The following is a 15789-nucleotide window of genomic DNA, read 5'->3' on the forward strand; positions in this document are numbered from 1 at the left end:
TTTATTACACCCTTTGGTCTGTACTCGTATTCGGTTATGAGTTTCGGTCTGCGAAATGCACCTGCCACTTTTCAGCGACTTATGAACAGGGTTGTCGCCGGTCTGACCGGGTGCACTGTTTATTTGGATGATGTAGTGATATATGCAGATACTTGAACATCTTTCCCGTATTCAAGCCTTGTTCGAACGTCTGGCTGCGGGGTCGCCTAACATACAATCTGGCTAAATGTGAGTTTGCTCAGGCGACCGTTACATACCTTGGGAAAGTGGTTGGTCAGGGTGAAGTGCGTCCTGTTCAGGCTAAAGTGGTGGCTATTGATGCTTTTCCACCACCAACTACTAAAAAGGAACTGATGCGTTTCTTGGGCATGATTGGTTATTACCGTAGTTTTTGTAATAACTTCTCTACTGTGGTCGCTCCTTTGACAGATATGCTGAAAGCTAAGGCTCTTTAAGTTTGGTCTACTCGTTGTCAACATGCTTTTGAAGATGCAAAGAGGTTGCTTACCTCAACTCCGGTGCTGGCTGCTCCTCGCATGGATTTGTCATTTACCTTGCAGGTGGATGCTAGTCATGTGGGGGCAGGTGCAGTTTTGCTGCAAGCAGATGTGTCTGGGGTTGAGAGGCCTGTTAGTTTATTTTCTGAAAGGTGTAACGATTATCAGTTGAACTATTCGGTTATTGAAAAGGAAGCGCTAGCACTCATTTGAGCCCTACAACACTTCATATGTGTATGTCGGGTCGGGGGTAGTACCTATTGTGGTCTACACCGACCATAACCCCTCACTTTTTTGAGGTCCATGATGTGTCCAAACCAGAGGATAATGCAATGGTGTTTGTAAAAATAATCATTCCATCTTGCTGTGCAGCACATCCGGGGGACTGAAAACGTGATTGCTGATGCGCTCTCGTGCGCCCTGTTCCTAAATGTTTACGTGACTGACCATTGTTCGTATTGTCATGTTCTCTCTGTCCTGTCTACTCCCTCCTGTTTTTTTTCTTTCCTCTTAAATGTTGCTTCCTGTCCGAAGGTTGCTGAGGTCTAGGGAGGAGGTTGGCTGGGATAAATTGTAAGTGAACATGTAACCCCTCATCAATTTGGGACGCAGAAGCTGTGTCAAGTTGGGATGCAGAGGGCTGTGTCGTTGTTCCAGAGCCCTTATTGGTCCCCGGTTTTATGGGGGGGAATGTGACGACCCTCCCACTCTGTCTGCCGTATTCTCTCTTTGCTGTTTCCTTATTAGGATGTCGGTGGGCGGAGTTGGGAGGGTCGTCAGCTACATGGGAAACACCTGGTGTCTCCCAGGATAAATACACCACTTCCCCATTCATGGAGGAGACTCTCTCCATGCAGACACCTTTATGGATTTTGTTGTGTTTCTTGGTGGTTTTTGAGTTGTTTGCTTTAGCATCTTTTCAACACCCTGCATTATCATATTCATGCATGCAAAACCCTCACTTACACTACTGATTACACACACCATTGTATATTTTCCTTAGTTGCTTTAGTTAATAAATATATATTTTGTTACGCCTTATCACCACGTTGTCTCCCTTTTGTTACGGGCTTTGAGCCGGTTCGTGACAATGGCCATGGTTGTCAATTGTACCGCAGGAATGGAATGTAAATTACAGAGGATAGATGTTCTGGTGGTAGCTGCTGACAAGCACTTAGGTGTACAAGATTTTACTGCAGAAGAGTCACAGATGTTTTGAACGATAGTGTCCTGTCCTCCCAGGCTGCTGGCCCCCATGTAGGATCAGATAGGGCCAATGTAGTGGAATAGTGGTGAGGTTTTAATGAGTACAGGATTAGTTTGTAGGGCAATTTTTCACAAAGATAATACATTCATACTACAAAATAGAAGGGTGATACACATCTAATACAGTAGGTGGCGGCATTCACCTATAATATTTGTTTGCGGACCGCCCTAATCCCAAAGAAAAAAGACGAGCCGATCTCCGCCCCTTTCTCCTCCCCTGATTCTTATAATTACTATATAGAAAAAAAATGGGGCTAACTCGCGGGGAACTGGGTGGATACAACATGATTCACAATGTAACATAAGTGGAGCGATATAAAGAATGGGCAGAGAAAGTCTAACCTAATCGGACTTTAGAAATGTGGTAAGTACATTCCAGAGTTCGATCCGATACGAGTTATACCTAACCTTGCTAGCTAGCTTTATGGACGGTCAGATAGGCCTCGCGCAATCTACGCTAGCTAACGTAGTAGTCGCGGTGGCATCATTGCGCAAACAAAAGCGAAGAATTGAACTAGCCATCTTGCTGTTGTCAACTGGTCTCCTTACAAGCCAGATTCAATGCATTTCACACATGTTCGCATTTCGTTTAAATACAGTTTTTTTTCTCTAACAACGTAGTTTGCTAAACAACTTTTGTAGAGTTGGAGGCGAGCTGCAGCCCGACATTTTGTTTGTATCAAGACAGCTGTCACGATGCTTTAACTCTGGCTCTACACATGCAGAGAATCGCTAACTGACTATGTGGCCATTGGCCAGACTGTCATATGGGTATCTAGTGAATTTATTTCATATATACAAAAATATATCTGGGCATACAGGGTTGTGAAATGTATGTATCTAGCTAGCTAGATAACCCCGTTTAGATAAGAATACAGTTCATGTAGCTACGCAACTTATTCAAAATGGACACTTCTAGTGTATTTTTGAGTATGGATAAATTACATGATTTTAAAAATGATCAGCGTTTTCAACTGTTACTGAATTTTCATAACTGTACAAACTCTACATAACTGTTCTCATGAACTGTAAAGTTAGCTATTTGGTAGAACCTGACCGATATGAGATGTTTGGATCTGCTTTTAGTTTGTAAATGTTCACAATAACCGATATATCTGCCAACATTTATATTATAGCTAGAATAAAAATAAAAATAAAAAATCTATGATTGTGTTTAAAACAGCTCTACAAAGGTACCTCAGAAAGCGGATTTCATTATTTTTTAGGAAAGAACATTTAATGTAAGCACCACAACAATTAGGAGCACCAGAAAACAGAAACTTTAATTGGGGGGGGGGTCAAGGGAAAGGAGGATAAACGGCAGAGATTGCAGCAAAAAAATGTTTACATGGACACATTAGAAATCAGCTACCTGATGGGACTTAAATAAATGCAGAAATTGATAATAAAAAGAAACGTCCCAGCAGCGTGACAGTGTTCATTTTTGCAAAGCCTATTTGATTCGGATCAAATACACAGCCGGAAAGCCGATTGTAAGCTGTTTACGTGTCCTAATAAATCGAAAGATTGCTCAGAAAACCAAGTGTTTTATTTGGTGCATGCTTACTTCTATTTTGACTGTACGCCGATTAAGATAAGCAGATACGTTTCGAGTTAGGTCAGGGGTTATGGGTAGGATTTAACGTAGGGATGTCCCAAGGATACCAGGTGGCACTAATCCTCAGTGAAGTGTCAAGTACTCTCACACAGCTAGTTAGCTGGCTAGCACTCGTCATGGAAATGGGGGTGGTGAAACGTGAATATGAACCAGTCTCTGACAAGTGTCAGCCCATATATTAAAACTTAGCTACGACACGCTACTTTGTAACATGCTATATCGTTTGTACCTATGAAAACATTTGAATGACAGAGCTTGAGGAATACCCTTCGCAAAGATGAAATACAGTGCATTCGGAAAGTATTCAGACCCCTTCCCTTTTCCATATTTTGTTACGTTACAACTAGAGGTCGACCGATTACGATTTTTCAATGGCGATACCTATTATTGGAGGACCAAAAAAAGCCTATACTGATTAATCGGCCGATTTTGTTTTATTTATTTGTAATAATGACAATTACAACAATATTGAATGAACACTTATTTTAACTTAATATAATGCATCAATAAAATCAATTTAGCCTCAAATAAATAATGAAACATGTTCAATTTGGTTTAAGTAAATGCAAAAACAAAGTGTTGGAGAAGAAAGTAAGAAAGCCATGTAAGAAAGCTAATGTTTAAGTTCCTTGCTAAGAATATGAATATGAGAACATGAAAGATGGTAGTTCGTTTTAACATGAGTCTTCAATATTCCCAGGTAAGAAGTTTTTATTTCTCTCTCTACGATTTGTATTTCATATACCTTTGACCATTGGATGTTGTTATAGGCACTTTAATATTGCCAGTGTAACAGTATAGCTTCCATCCCTCTCCTTGCCGCTACCTGGGCTCGAACCAGGATCACATAGACAACAGCCACCTTCGAAGTTTTGTTACCCATGCAGAGCAAGGGGAACAACTACTCCAAGTCTGAGCGAGTGATGTTTGAAACGCTATTAGTGCGCACCCCGCTAACTAGCTAGCCATTTCACATTTGTTACACCAGCCTAATCTCGGGAGTTGATAGGCTTGAAGTCATAAACAGCGCAATGCTTGAAGCATTGCGAAGAGCTGCTGGCAAAATGCACGAAAGTGCTGTTTGAATGAATGCTTACGAGCCTGCTGGTGCCTACCATCGCTCAGTCAGATTGTTCTATCAAATCATAGACTTAATTATAACATAGTAACACACATAAATACGAGCCTTAGGTCATTAATATGGTTGAATCCGGAAACTATCATTTCGAAAACAAAACGTTTATTATTTCAGTGAAATAAAATACGGAACGGTTCCATATCTAACGGATGGCAAGTCTAAATATTGCTGTTACATTGCACAACCTTCAATGTTATGTCGTAATTACGTAAAATTCTGGCAAATTAGTTCGCAATGAGCCAGGCAGCCCAAACTGTTGCATATACCCTGAGTCTGTGTGCAATGAACGCAAGAGAAGTGACACAATTTCACCTGGTTGATATGGCCTGCTTTTAGCTAAATATGCAGGTTTAAAAATATATACTTCTGTGTATACTTCTCTGTATTGATTTTTTTTTTTAAGACATTGACATTGATGTTTATGGTTAGGTGCACGTTGGAGCAACGACAGTCCTTTTTCTCGAATACGCACTGCACCGATTTATATGCAACGTAGGACACGCTAGATAAATTTGTAATATCAAACATGTGTAGTTATAACTAGTTATTTAAGATGTTTTTTTACAAGATAAGTTTAATGCTATCTAGCAACTTACCTTGGCTTCTTATTGCATTCGCATAACAGGCAGGCTCCTCGTGAGGCAGGTGGTTAGAGTGTTGGACTAGTTAACCGTAAGGTTGCAAGATTGAATCCCTGAGCAGAAAATCTGTTGTTCTGCCCCTGAACAAGGCAGTTAACCCACCGTTCCTAGGCCGTCATTGAAAATAAGAACGTGTTTTTAACTGACTTGCCTAGTTAAATAAAGTTGTAAAAAAAAATATCTTCAAAATCGGCATCCAAAAATACCTGTTTTCGATTGTTATGAAAACTTGAAATTGGCCCTAATGAATCGGCCATTCCGATTAATTGGTCGACCTCTAGTTACAACCTTATTCTAAAATGGATAAAAATGAAATATAAATCTACACACTACCCCATAATCACAAAGCAAAAACAGGTTTTTATAAATGTTTGCAAATTTATAAAAAAAATCAAAACGGATGCCTTACATAAGAATTCAGACCCTTTACTATGAGGCTCAAAATTGAGCTCAAGTGCATCCTGTTTCCATTGATCATCCTTGACGTTTCTACAACTTGATTGGAGGTGGCCAAGAACCCGATGGTCACTGAGAGAGCTCCAGAGTTCCTCTTGGAGATGGTTGTCCTTCTGGAAGGTTCTCTCATCTCTGCAGCACTCCACCAATCAGACCTTCATGGTAGAGGGGCCAGAAGGAAGCCACTCCTCAGTAAAAGGCACATGACAGCCCTCTTGGAGTTTGCATAAAGGCACCTAAAGGACTCTCAGACCATGAGAAACAACATTTTCTGGTCAGATGAAACCAAGGTTGAACTATTTGGCCTGAATGCCAAGCCTCACGTCTGGAGGAAACCTGGCATCATCCCTATGGTGAAGCATGGTGGTGGTGGCGGCAACATGTTTTGGGGATGTTTTTCAGCAGCGGGTACTGGGAGACTAGTCAGGATTGAGGCAAAAATCCCCAAATACCGGTGTGCCGCACTTGAGGCATCATACCCAAGAAGACTCGAGGCTGTAAACGCTGCCAAAGCTGCTTCAACAAAGTACTGAGTAAAGGGTCTGAATACTTACGTAAATGTGATATTTCAGTTTATTTTGAATACATTTGCCAACATTTCTTAACTTGTTTTTGCTTTGTATTTAGGGGGTATTGTGTGTAGATTGGGTGGGGAAAGTAACGTAAGAAATTTTTGAATAAGGCTGTAACGTAACAAAATGTAGAAAAAGTCAAGGTCTGAATACTTTCCGAATGCACTGTATAACACACCAGTTTTCCTGGGCTTCACTAAAGGTCTGTGAGGTTACCAGAGTTTAACGTTCTCAGAATGGCACTTGCTTTACATCCATTGTTTGTCACGATACTCAACACCCTTCCATGGCACTTCAAGTAACAGTATATGGCCGGTGTGCATTTTTGGCACTTTACTGAGCTGGCAAGCTTCTATCTATTCAGCACTCACCGTAGATGCAGTAACAGTAGGTTCACAGTAGTTCACTCTCCTCTCTGACAGGTTTAGTTGCGTTGGGTGATATTGTCCAGTCTTGCTGTAATGCATTAAGACTAGTTAAAAGTGTTTAAATAAAGACTAAAGGTATAAAAAAAATGGGGCTAAAACGGTGCCTAAAAATACAGATTTCCGATTGTTATGAAATAAGCCTATGTAAAGAGCTCCCTCTTCAGGATAAATAATTACATGTAAAAATAAGTCAAATTCTATGAAGAACTAGGTGTTTTAACAGTTTATGCTTGCTTTGCTTAGGACCTTACCCTGATTTAAGATAATCAGAGGAAAGTGTTTACATGATTATGGCAAAATTCCATAATCAGTTTAAAATGAAGTTATTAGTAGTTCCGGGATGATACCAGTATCGCAATACTCATTAGTAACGTGGCAAGGAAACAAAGACAAAGCATATTTAATTTCTTTAGGAAATCAGCCCTAGTGTTGGAAACAAGCATGATTATGTTGTCATTGAGTCACATTTATTTATTTTCCAAGCTACAGCACACAATATTTCACATCAGGTTTTTAAAGGACCAAAGAGTTTGGTCTGCTTCGTGTCTTCATTTTTGCCATGGAAAAAATATTGCAGTAGTGGTATCGTCACCGCCCTAATTATTAGTGTGCATGTAAACGTACTCCATGGTTCTCCCCACTTTTGTCAAGTGATTGTTATGAAATTTAGTTGGTTAGCTAATTTGGATATGTCTCAGACACAAATAGGCCTATGGGAAGCTGCATTTTCTTCAGAGTAGCTACTGTATATGCATTGGTAATCTGTCATTGCTAACATCTTCCATCTATAAAAATATGATCTGCATTATTCCTAGAGTGGGTACTAAGCTAAGATGATTGTACTTGTATGCGATAAAACCCAGCAATTTTAACGTAGCCTAATGTCTGGAAACCGCATGTTGCTGTGCTCCACTCTAATAGTTTAGCTAGGCCATTTGTGGAACTTTAACAATGTAACAAATATATTTTTTGGTAAAAAAAAAACAGCCATGCACCAAGCTGCTAGCTATGTAGTGTGAGAGATGGTCTATGAAAATTAGAGGTCGACCGATTATGATTTTTCAACGCCGATACTGATTATGGGAGGACCAAAAAAAGCTGATACCGATTATCAGCCCATTTTTATTTATTTATTTGTAATAATGACAATTACAATACTGAATGAACACTTATTTTAACTTAATATAATGCATAAATAAAATCAATTTAGCCTAAAATAAATGAAACACGTTCAATTTGGTTTAAATAATGCAAAAACAAAGTGTTGTGAAAGTGCAATATGTGCCATGTTAAAGCTAACGTTTAAGTTCCTTGCTCAGAACATGAGAACATATGAAAGTTGGTGGTTCCTTTTAACATGAGACTTCAATATTCCAAGGTAAGAGGTTTTAGGTTGTAGTTAATATATTATTTATAGGACTTTCTCTCTGTACCATTTGTATTTCATATACCTTTGACTATTGGATGTTCTTATAGGCACTAGAATTGCCAGTGTAACAGTATAGCTTCCGTCCCTCTCCTCATCCCTACCTGGGCTCGAACCAGGAACACATTGACGACAGCCACCCTCGAAGCAGCGCTACCCATGCAGAGCAAGGGGAACAACCACTCCCAAGTCCCGGAGCGAGTGACGTTTGAAACGCTATTCGTGCCCACCCCGCTAACTAGCTAGCCATTTCTCATCAGATACACCAGCCATTAACAGCGCTGTGCTTGCAAAGAGCTGCTGGCAAAACGCACTAAAGTGCTGTTTGAATTAATGCTTACGAGCCTGCTGCTGCCTACCATCGCTCAGTCAAATCATAGACTTATAACATAGTAACACACAGAAATACGAGCCTTTGGTCATTAATATGGTTGAATCCGGAAACTATAATTTCGAAAACAAAACGTTTATTATTTCAGTGAAATATGGAACCGTTCCGTATTTTATCTAACGGATGGCATCCCCAAGTCTAAATATTGCTGTTACATTGCGCAACCTTCAATGTTATGTCATAATTACATAAAATTCTGGCAAATTAGTTCGCAATGAGCCAGGCAGCCCAAACTGTTGCATATACCCTGAGTCTGACATAATTTTACCTGGTTAATATGGCCTGCTTTTAGCTAAATATGCAGGTTTAAAAAATATATACTTATGTGTATACTTCTGTGTATTGATTTAAAAAAAGACATGGTTATAGCATTGGACCAGTAAACTGTAAGGTTGCAAGATTAGATCCCCCAAGCTGATAAGGTGAAAATCTGTCGTTCTGCCCCTGAACAAGGCAATTAACCCACTGTTCCTAGGCCGTCATTGAAAATAATGTGTTCTTAACTGACTTGCCTCGTTAAATAAAGACTAAGGTCTAAAAAAAATTGGGGCTAAAACGGTGCCCAAAAATACGAATTAATTTACATTTAAGTCATTTAGCAGACGCTCTTATCCAGAGCGACTTACAAATTGGTGAATTCACCTTCTGACATCCAGTGGAACAGCCACTTTACAATAGTGCATCTAAATCATTTAAGGGGGGTGAGAAGGATTACTTTATCCTATCCTAGGTATTCCTTGAAGAGGTGGGGTTTCAGGTGTCTCCGGAAGGTGGTGATTGACTCCGCTGTCCTGGCGTCGTGAGGGCCATTCTGATTAATCAGTCGACCTCTAATGGAAACATCTCGGGAAGTGAACGATAGAAGTGATGTGACATGCAGCCAAAATGGATGCGCACATTTGCCAAGGGACACGAATGTTGTCATGGACCTGCTGATTTTTTTTAAATATATGTGTAAGCTGTAAGTGTCCCATATACCTCACTGTAAAGCCGCCTTGAAGGCGCTGTAAAGCACAAGTCTAAATGCTTAGAAGATTGACGTGCGCGTACCATTCACTTTTGTCATGGGGAAACCAGTTGGATGACATTTTTTTTACTACAAAAAGTGGACTTTCATGTTTTGCATCAGACTGGGTTAAAAAGGAGCATCATTTTAATCATTAGCATGTCCATTTCCTACCAATCTCTGAAATGTGTTTGATAGTTACTGTCACATAAAACTTGATCACTCATCAACCCTTACTGGGTGTGGCAAAAGCTTCTCAAAATGGTTGACCTGAGGGTATTGGAAGCAAAGTAAGGTTTCGATCAAGGTAACTGTTTGGCTGCTCTTTTTTAGGCCGTTTTGATAATAGGAGGAGCTAGTATCTGGACAATACAGGTGTCAATTGTCTCCATCTAATTTGAATGAGACTGAATTAATTTGTTTGAAAATGTGTCAGCCTTTTTAACAGAATTGAAAGCTGATATCGGAGAGGCTTTGTAGCATCCAATCATTTTTGTTCCTACTCATGGTGTTGTAAAAAAAACTGTTATAGTTAGTCAGGACCAGCACCTACACCATATGTTTGGTAAAGTAGTAACTTATTTTTTCTCTTTCAGTTGTTGACCAGACAAAGGAAGAGTTCTACAAAACAAGGTGCTCATGAAGAATGGAACTAACCATGTTTAACATTTAACTTTGATCATTGAACACACCCTAATGGATTACGTAAGCTCTGCTGAACCAGATGTTGATGCCTTCATCTGCACAGAATGTGGGGATGGCTTCATGCGCTACCTTGACTTGGTTAAACACATTACTGTTCATGAACGACTCAGGACTTATGAACGAACCGATTCATTTTCCCTTGACAGTTTGCCCAATGGGTTTCAAGTTCCCCGTGAGTATGCTCTCCATGAAAATGGAACTTTCATAGTGGTTGACAGATCTGGACCATCAAACAACCCTTCTGTCAAGCAGCCATCTTCAACTCCTTCACCTTATCAGAATTCAAAGTCCATTGTACTTACAACTAAGCCAGCCAAAACTGATCTATGTGTTAACACAGTATCTCACTCCCAGTGCCGCAGTGTCTCTCCTCTAAAACAGTACCGATGCGAAACATGTGGAAAATGGTTTAACAACCAGCTGAGTTTACAACACCATCAACAGTATCGGAATTTAGAGCAAGGTTTTAAGTGCACCTTGTGTTGCAAGATCTTCACAGATAAAGAGAGGCTAAGGGAACATCTCCAAGAACATGCCCATGAAATATTTTACTGCTGTGATCAGTGTGGAAAACGCTTTCTGAAACAAGAGACCCTGTATGCTCATCAAAAAGAGCAGCATGGATCGCTGGGGTTCAAACAAATGGGGAAGTCAGACAATAGTCAAGAGAACATAATACAGAAAACATATCCCTGTAAGAAGTGTAATCTGTGTTTTTTCTGGCTCTCCGACATGCAGAGCCACTTACTCAGTCATTCCAAAGACAAACCATTATCTGTGAACTCTTCTTCCAAAATCGAGCAACAGTCTCAGAAAGATGAGCTATCACATACCATAGAGTACAGCGACAGCACCCCTACCGATGTGACCAAACAGTACAGCAGCGGCACCCCGACTACCGATGTGACCAAACAGTACAGCAGCGGCATCCCTACTACCGATGTGACCAAACAGTACAGCAGCGGCACCCCTACTACCGATGTGACCAAACAGTACAGCAGCGGCACCTCTACTACCGATGTGAACAAACAGTACAGCAGTGGCACCCCTACTACCGATGTGAACAAACAGTACAGCAGTGACGCAACTGTCGATGTGAAGACCCACAATGGCAAATCTGATTCCAAAACACCATCCTCTTTCAGACCATACCGCTGTGGTTTGTGTGGAGATCGCTTCCAGCAGTTAACAGACTTGAAGGAGCATCATCTTACTCATCAAACACAGGAAGAAATTGACAAGTTAAATAAGGATTCAGAGTCACAAAGAGTTGTAAAAAAGTGGCAAAGGTATACTCGCATTGAGTGCGTCGTAACAAAAGCACCTGCAAGGAAGGGAGGAAGGCCCCCACTTTATAAAAAAGGCTCTGGGACAAAATTACATCCATGCAAGCACTGCCACCGTGTATTCAGTCACTCAAGTAGTCTGTCTCGGCACAATAGATCCCACAAGGGGACTCTTCACACTTGTGTTCTCTGTGGGAAACATTTTCCACAACGCTGTGATGTCCGGAGGCATATAGCCATGTATCACAAACCTGAATTAGAGAAGAAGCCAAGTCTTAAGTACTTGGCACTGCATTCTAAACCAGATGGTGGTTCCCAATTGAATTCTGATGTGTTGGAACAGAATGTGTCATCTAAAGTAAAACCCAAAAAGTCTTTAGACAGTGTTGTTGCAGAATTGGACAGTGACAATGGTGAAGATCGGCAAACCACATTTACTGGAGAAGTGTCCGCTGCTCCTAAGGTACGGAGGAACTACAAGTGTGACCAATGTGGGAAAAAGTTTGGGCTGCTGTGTGTGTACCAACGGCATTTGCGGTACCACAAAAGGGAACCAGGTAGTGAAATGGTTAAGTGCCCTCACTGTCCAAGTCGCTTCCGGAGTTCTTCTGCTCTTGGACGCCATCTTGAGATTCACCCAAGTCAGTCAAGGGGGGAAATGGACATGGAAGGACGGGCATCTCCCACTGCTGACTCCAATCCAGACCTGGACTCTGACCAAGACAATGTAAAGGATTTAGTGGATCATGGGGACATTGACAATGTCAAGGGTGGGAATGGTGAAAAGATTGGTCCAGCAGAGGTGCTGTATGAATGCACTGAGTGTACAGAGACTTTTTCCTCCTTGCAGAAGTTTCTGAAGCACCAGAGTTCTCATGGGTCCGATAACCTTGGCTAATGGAAACTATGCATGGTATTTATATCTGGAGGTCCGAACCCTAACTTGAGATCAATGCACATACCACATATTGTTGCACTGTTATGCAGACCTCAATTCATGATTTACGAAAGTCCGAGTTACGTGCACGTCTCATGTTAGGATTCTTGCCTTGATGATGGAGCAGTTTAACAAGTGTTTAAAAATGATTATTTTTTTAACAATGACTTGAGGAACGACAACCAGTATGGTTCTTGGGGTGGGTGGGTCATTCATTCTGAACCAGAGTAGGATGACATTGATGTAGCACTGCATAGATCGAGATGGTGACTTAAGAACTGGGAATTACTGAGATTTTTTAATGTCTTTTCTACAATCAATTTGAAGTTTTTGAGGTTAGTTTTGTATCAATGTTTTAGATTGTTTTGGTTACTTCAGTTAAACCTTTGACAATACCCCTGGAAATGCAATGGGAATAATTCCTTAATATGCTCATTATTGAAGCTAGTAGTCGAGCACGATTTGCTAAAAGACCCATGGACCCATGCAAACCGTTAAGATGGTCTGCGGTAACAATGACTGTCCATTTTGTAAAGTAATTATAAATGTTTTTTTTGTTTTTTTTACATGTGCATTTCCATTGTGATTTCACTTAGACTATTTAAGAGATTATTTATTTGCAATTGCCAAGCCTTTACATCCATGGTGTCTTTCTCAAGATCAGAAAACCTGTCAAGGTGAGATGTTCCCAGGAATGTTGGTATCATTTTGAAAGGCTTTCTCATGTATCATCTTTTCACTATATAGTGGCCATGTCTCTCAATTCACAAACTGGTTCTGTTATCTAGATCCGTGGTTCCCAATGAGCTGTGCTAGGACCTCTGGGAGTACTTAGCCTATCCACAGGGGGTACTTGAGAAGACTCATGAGACCATAGGCCTACTGTAAAATGCACAAAAGGGGGTACTTCAGGGGTTGTCTGGGCAGAGCAAAATTCAGTTGGTGGTACAGTAACTGAAAAAGATTGGGAACCACTGCCCTCTGATTTCTGCTGCCAGTCCTCCGGGTGGCCACGGATCTGTTAACGCATGATCATGTTTTTCCTTAGGACACGACAAGGTCCAGTGATTCCAATGCAAGCCACACGTAGCATTGTGATGTAAATTAGCCTTTTCAAATGGTACTGTTGCTTCCTTTACTGCCTTCCAAACAAATGCATTGGCCCTGATTTTAAATGTTACTTTTATGCCATTAAAGTTGAAAGAAATGTATTTTTTCCTAGAAATCAAAGATTGACCTTTTTTAAATGATCCATCAGTCATGGTTTTCAACTAATGATGAATGTGATATGATGGAAATGTCATTTTTGTGACTTTCCAACTCGTGGTAGGCTAGATATTTTTCTGCCAGTGCTTTGTTGCCTACACACTGGAATGTTCATCCTACACAAGTTATTAGAGAAGCACCATGTCTAAGATCCATAGGATGATGGTTTATATCAATTATATACACTGCTCAAAAAAATAAAGGGAACACTAAAATAACACATCCTAGAGCTGAATGAATGAAATATTCTTATTAAATACTTTTTTCTTTACATAGTTGAATGTGCTGACAACAAAATCACACAAATGATCAATGGAAATCAAATTTATCAACCCATGGAGGTCTGGATTTGGAGTCACTTTCAAAATGAAAGTGGAAAACCACACTACAGGCTGATCCAACTTTGATGTAATGTCCTTAAAACAAGTCAAAATGAGGCTCAGTAGTGTGTGTGGCCTCCACGTGCCTGTATGACCTCCCTACAACGCCTGGGCATGCTCCTGATGAGGTGGCGGATGGTCTCCTGAGGGATCTCCTCCCAGACCTGGACTAAAGCATTCGCCAACTCCTGGACAGTCTGTGGTGCAACGTGGCGTTGGTGGATGGAGCGAGACATGATGTCCCAGATGTGCTCAATTGGATTCAGGTCTGGGGAACAGGCGGGCCAGTCCATAGCATCAATACCTTCCTCTTGCAGGAACTGCTGACACACTCCAGCCACATGAGGTCTAGCATTGTCTTGCGTTAGGAGGAACCCAGGGCCAACCGCACCAGCATATGTTCTCACAAGGGGTCTAAGGATCTCATCTCGGTACCTAACGGCAGTCAGGCTACCTCTGGCGAGCACATGGAGGGCTGTGCGGCCCCCCAAAGAAATGCAACCCCACACCATGACTGACCCACCACCAAACCGGTCATGCTGGAGGATGTTTTAGGCAGCAGAACGTTCTCCACGGCGTCTCCAGACTGCCACTTCTGTCACATGCTCAGTGTGAACCTGCTTTCATCTGTTAAGAGCACAGGGCGCCAGTGGCGAATTTGCCAATCTTGGTGTTCTCTGGCAAATGCCAAACGTCCTGCACGGTGTTGGGCTGTAAGCACAACCCCCACCTGTGGATGTCGGGCACTCATACCACCCTCATGGAGTCTGTTTCTGACCTGCGTGATCTTGTTCCAGAAACTTCTGCCCAAATGCTCAGTCTGGTGGATCAACGAGTCAAACTTGGCCTTTGTTAGCCAATACAGAAAGACCGGGAGAAACTACCAGTGCAAAGGCATTGATTGGTTAAATCTGCTTAATCTACCAACCAATCATCTTCCACAAACACTTCCCCATAACCTCGCAGTCGTGTGATTTGCTCAAATTAAATGATGACAAATACTTTACTCAAGTCACTGAACCGTTCATATCCCAGGCTTAGATGCACTTTGTGCAATAGCCTGGGGACAAGGTTATGAAAAGCGTCACTGTCCTTTGCACTGAATTGATTTAGCTATTATCTGGTTAACAGTACACGGAATAAGGAATTGAGTGCCGGTTAACATAAACTATGCATGATATTATGCATTTAATTGCCTCTCTAGTTAAAGGTCACGTCAATGTGCCATCCAGGGGTGTCTTCATTACGTCTTACAACTTTAACAGTTTACCGTTTAAGAACCAAAAGGAACGGTGAGGGCCCAACTGAAGTTGAAAAATGTTGAGTTGGAGTGAACGATTTCAAACGGTTTCCAACAGAATCGGCGTAATTAATATACCCGAGGTAGGTTTGTATTGAATTGCTAATGTACTTTTCCATTCTGGAAAATGCCATTCTGAGTAGAGGAACTTGGCGATTGTTTCCACAGCCGCAAAGGTCCGCGCACATGAGTCATTGACATACCGGATGAAATCAAGTCCTGGAGCATTACCTATTGCTTCCCAAAAGCAATGAATGTCCTGTGCAAAGCAAGGGAAACAACAACCGCAACACTTGCATGATGGACTGACTAGCTCACCACCAACTAGCTAGCGATTCCACATCGGCTACATAAGTGTCTATGTAAAGGACGTGTAAGTGAGCACGAATTTCTCCTGATTAGGCTTGCACAGAGGCTCAGACCTTTGCCTTACTAGCACACTTACTCGCCCTCCTGAAGTGTCTTACCAGTTGGAG

At 41.3% G+C, this 15789-nt stretch overlaps 1 protein-coding gene across 1 annotated transcript; it reads left to right on the forward strand.

Annotated features, from left to right (window-relative positions):
- Window positions 1-1992: 1992 nt before the first annotated feature.
- On the forward strand, window positions 1993-13904 carry si:dkeyp-84f3.5 (uncharacterized protein LOC334144 homolog). The gene is made up of 2 exons (XM_064946103.1): window positions 1993-2127; window positions 10036-13904. The coding sequence occupies exon 2, from the start codon at window positions 10136-10138 to the stop codon at window positions 12326-12328; it is 2193 nt and encodes a 730-aa protein (XP_064802175.1). The 5' UTR covers window positions 1993-2127; window positions 10036-10135; the 3' UTR covers window positions 12329-13904.
- Window positions 13905-15789: the final 1885 nt, after the last annotated feature.

This window comes from Oncorhynchus masou, chromosome 29 (assembly GCF_036934945.1).
Source record: "Oncorhynchus masou masou isolate Uvic2021 chromosome 29, UVic_Omas_1.1, whole genome shotgun sequence".
Taxonomy (NCBI): Eukaryota; Metazoa; Chordata; class Actinopteri; order Salmoniformes; family Salmonidae; genus Oncorhynchus; species Oncorhynchus masou.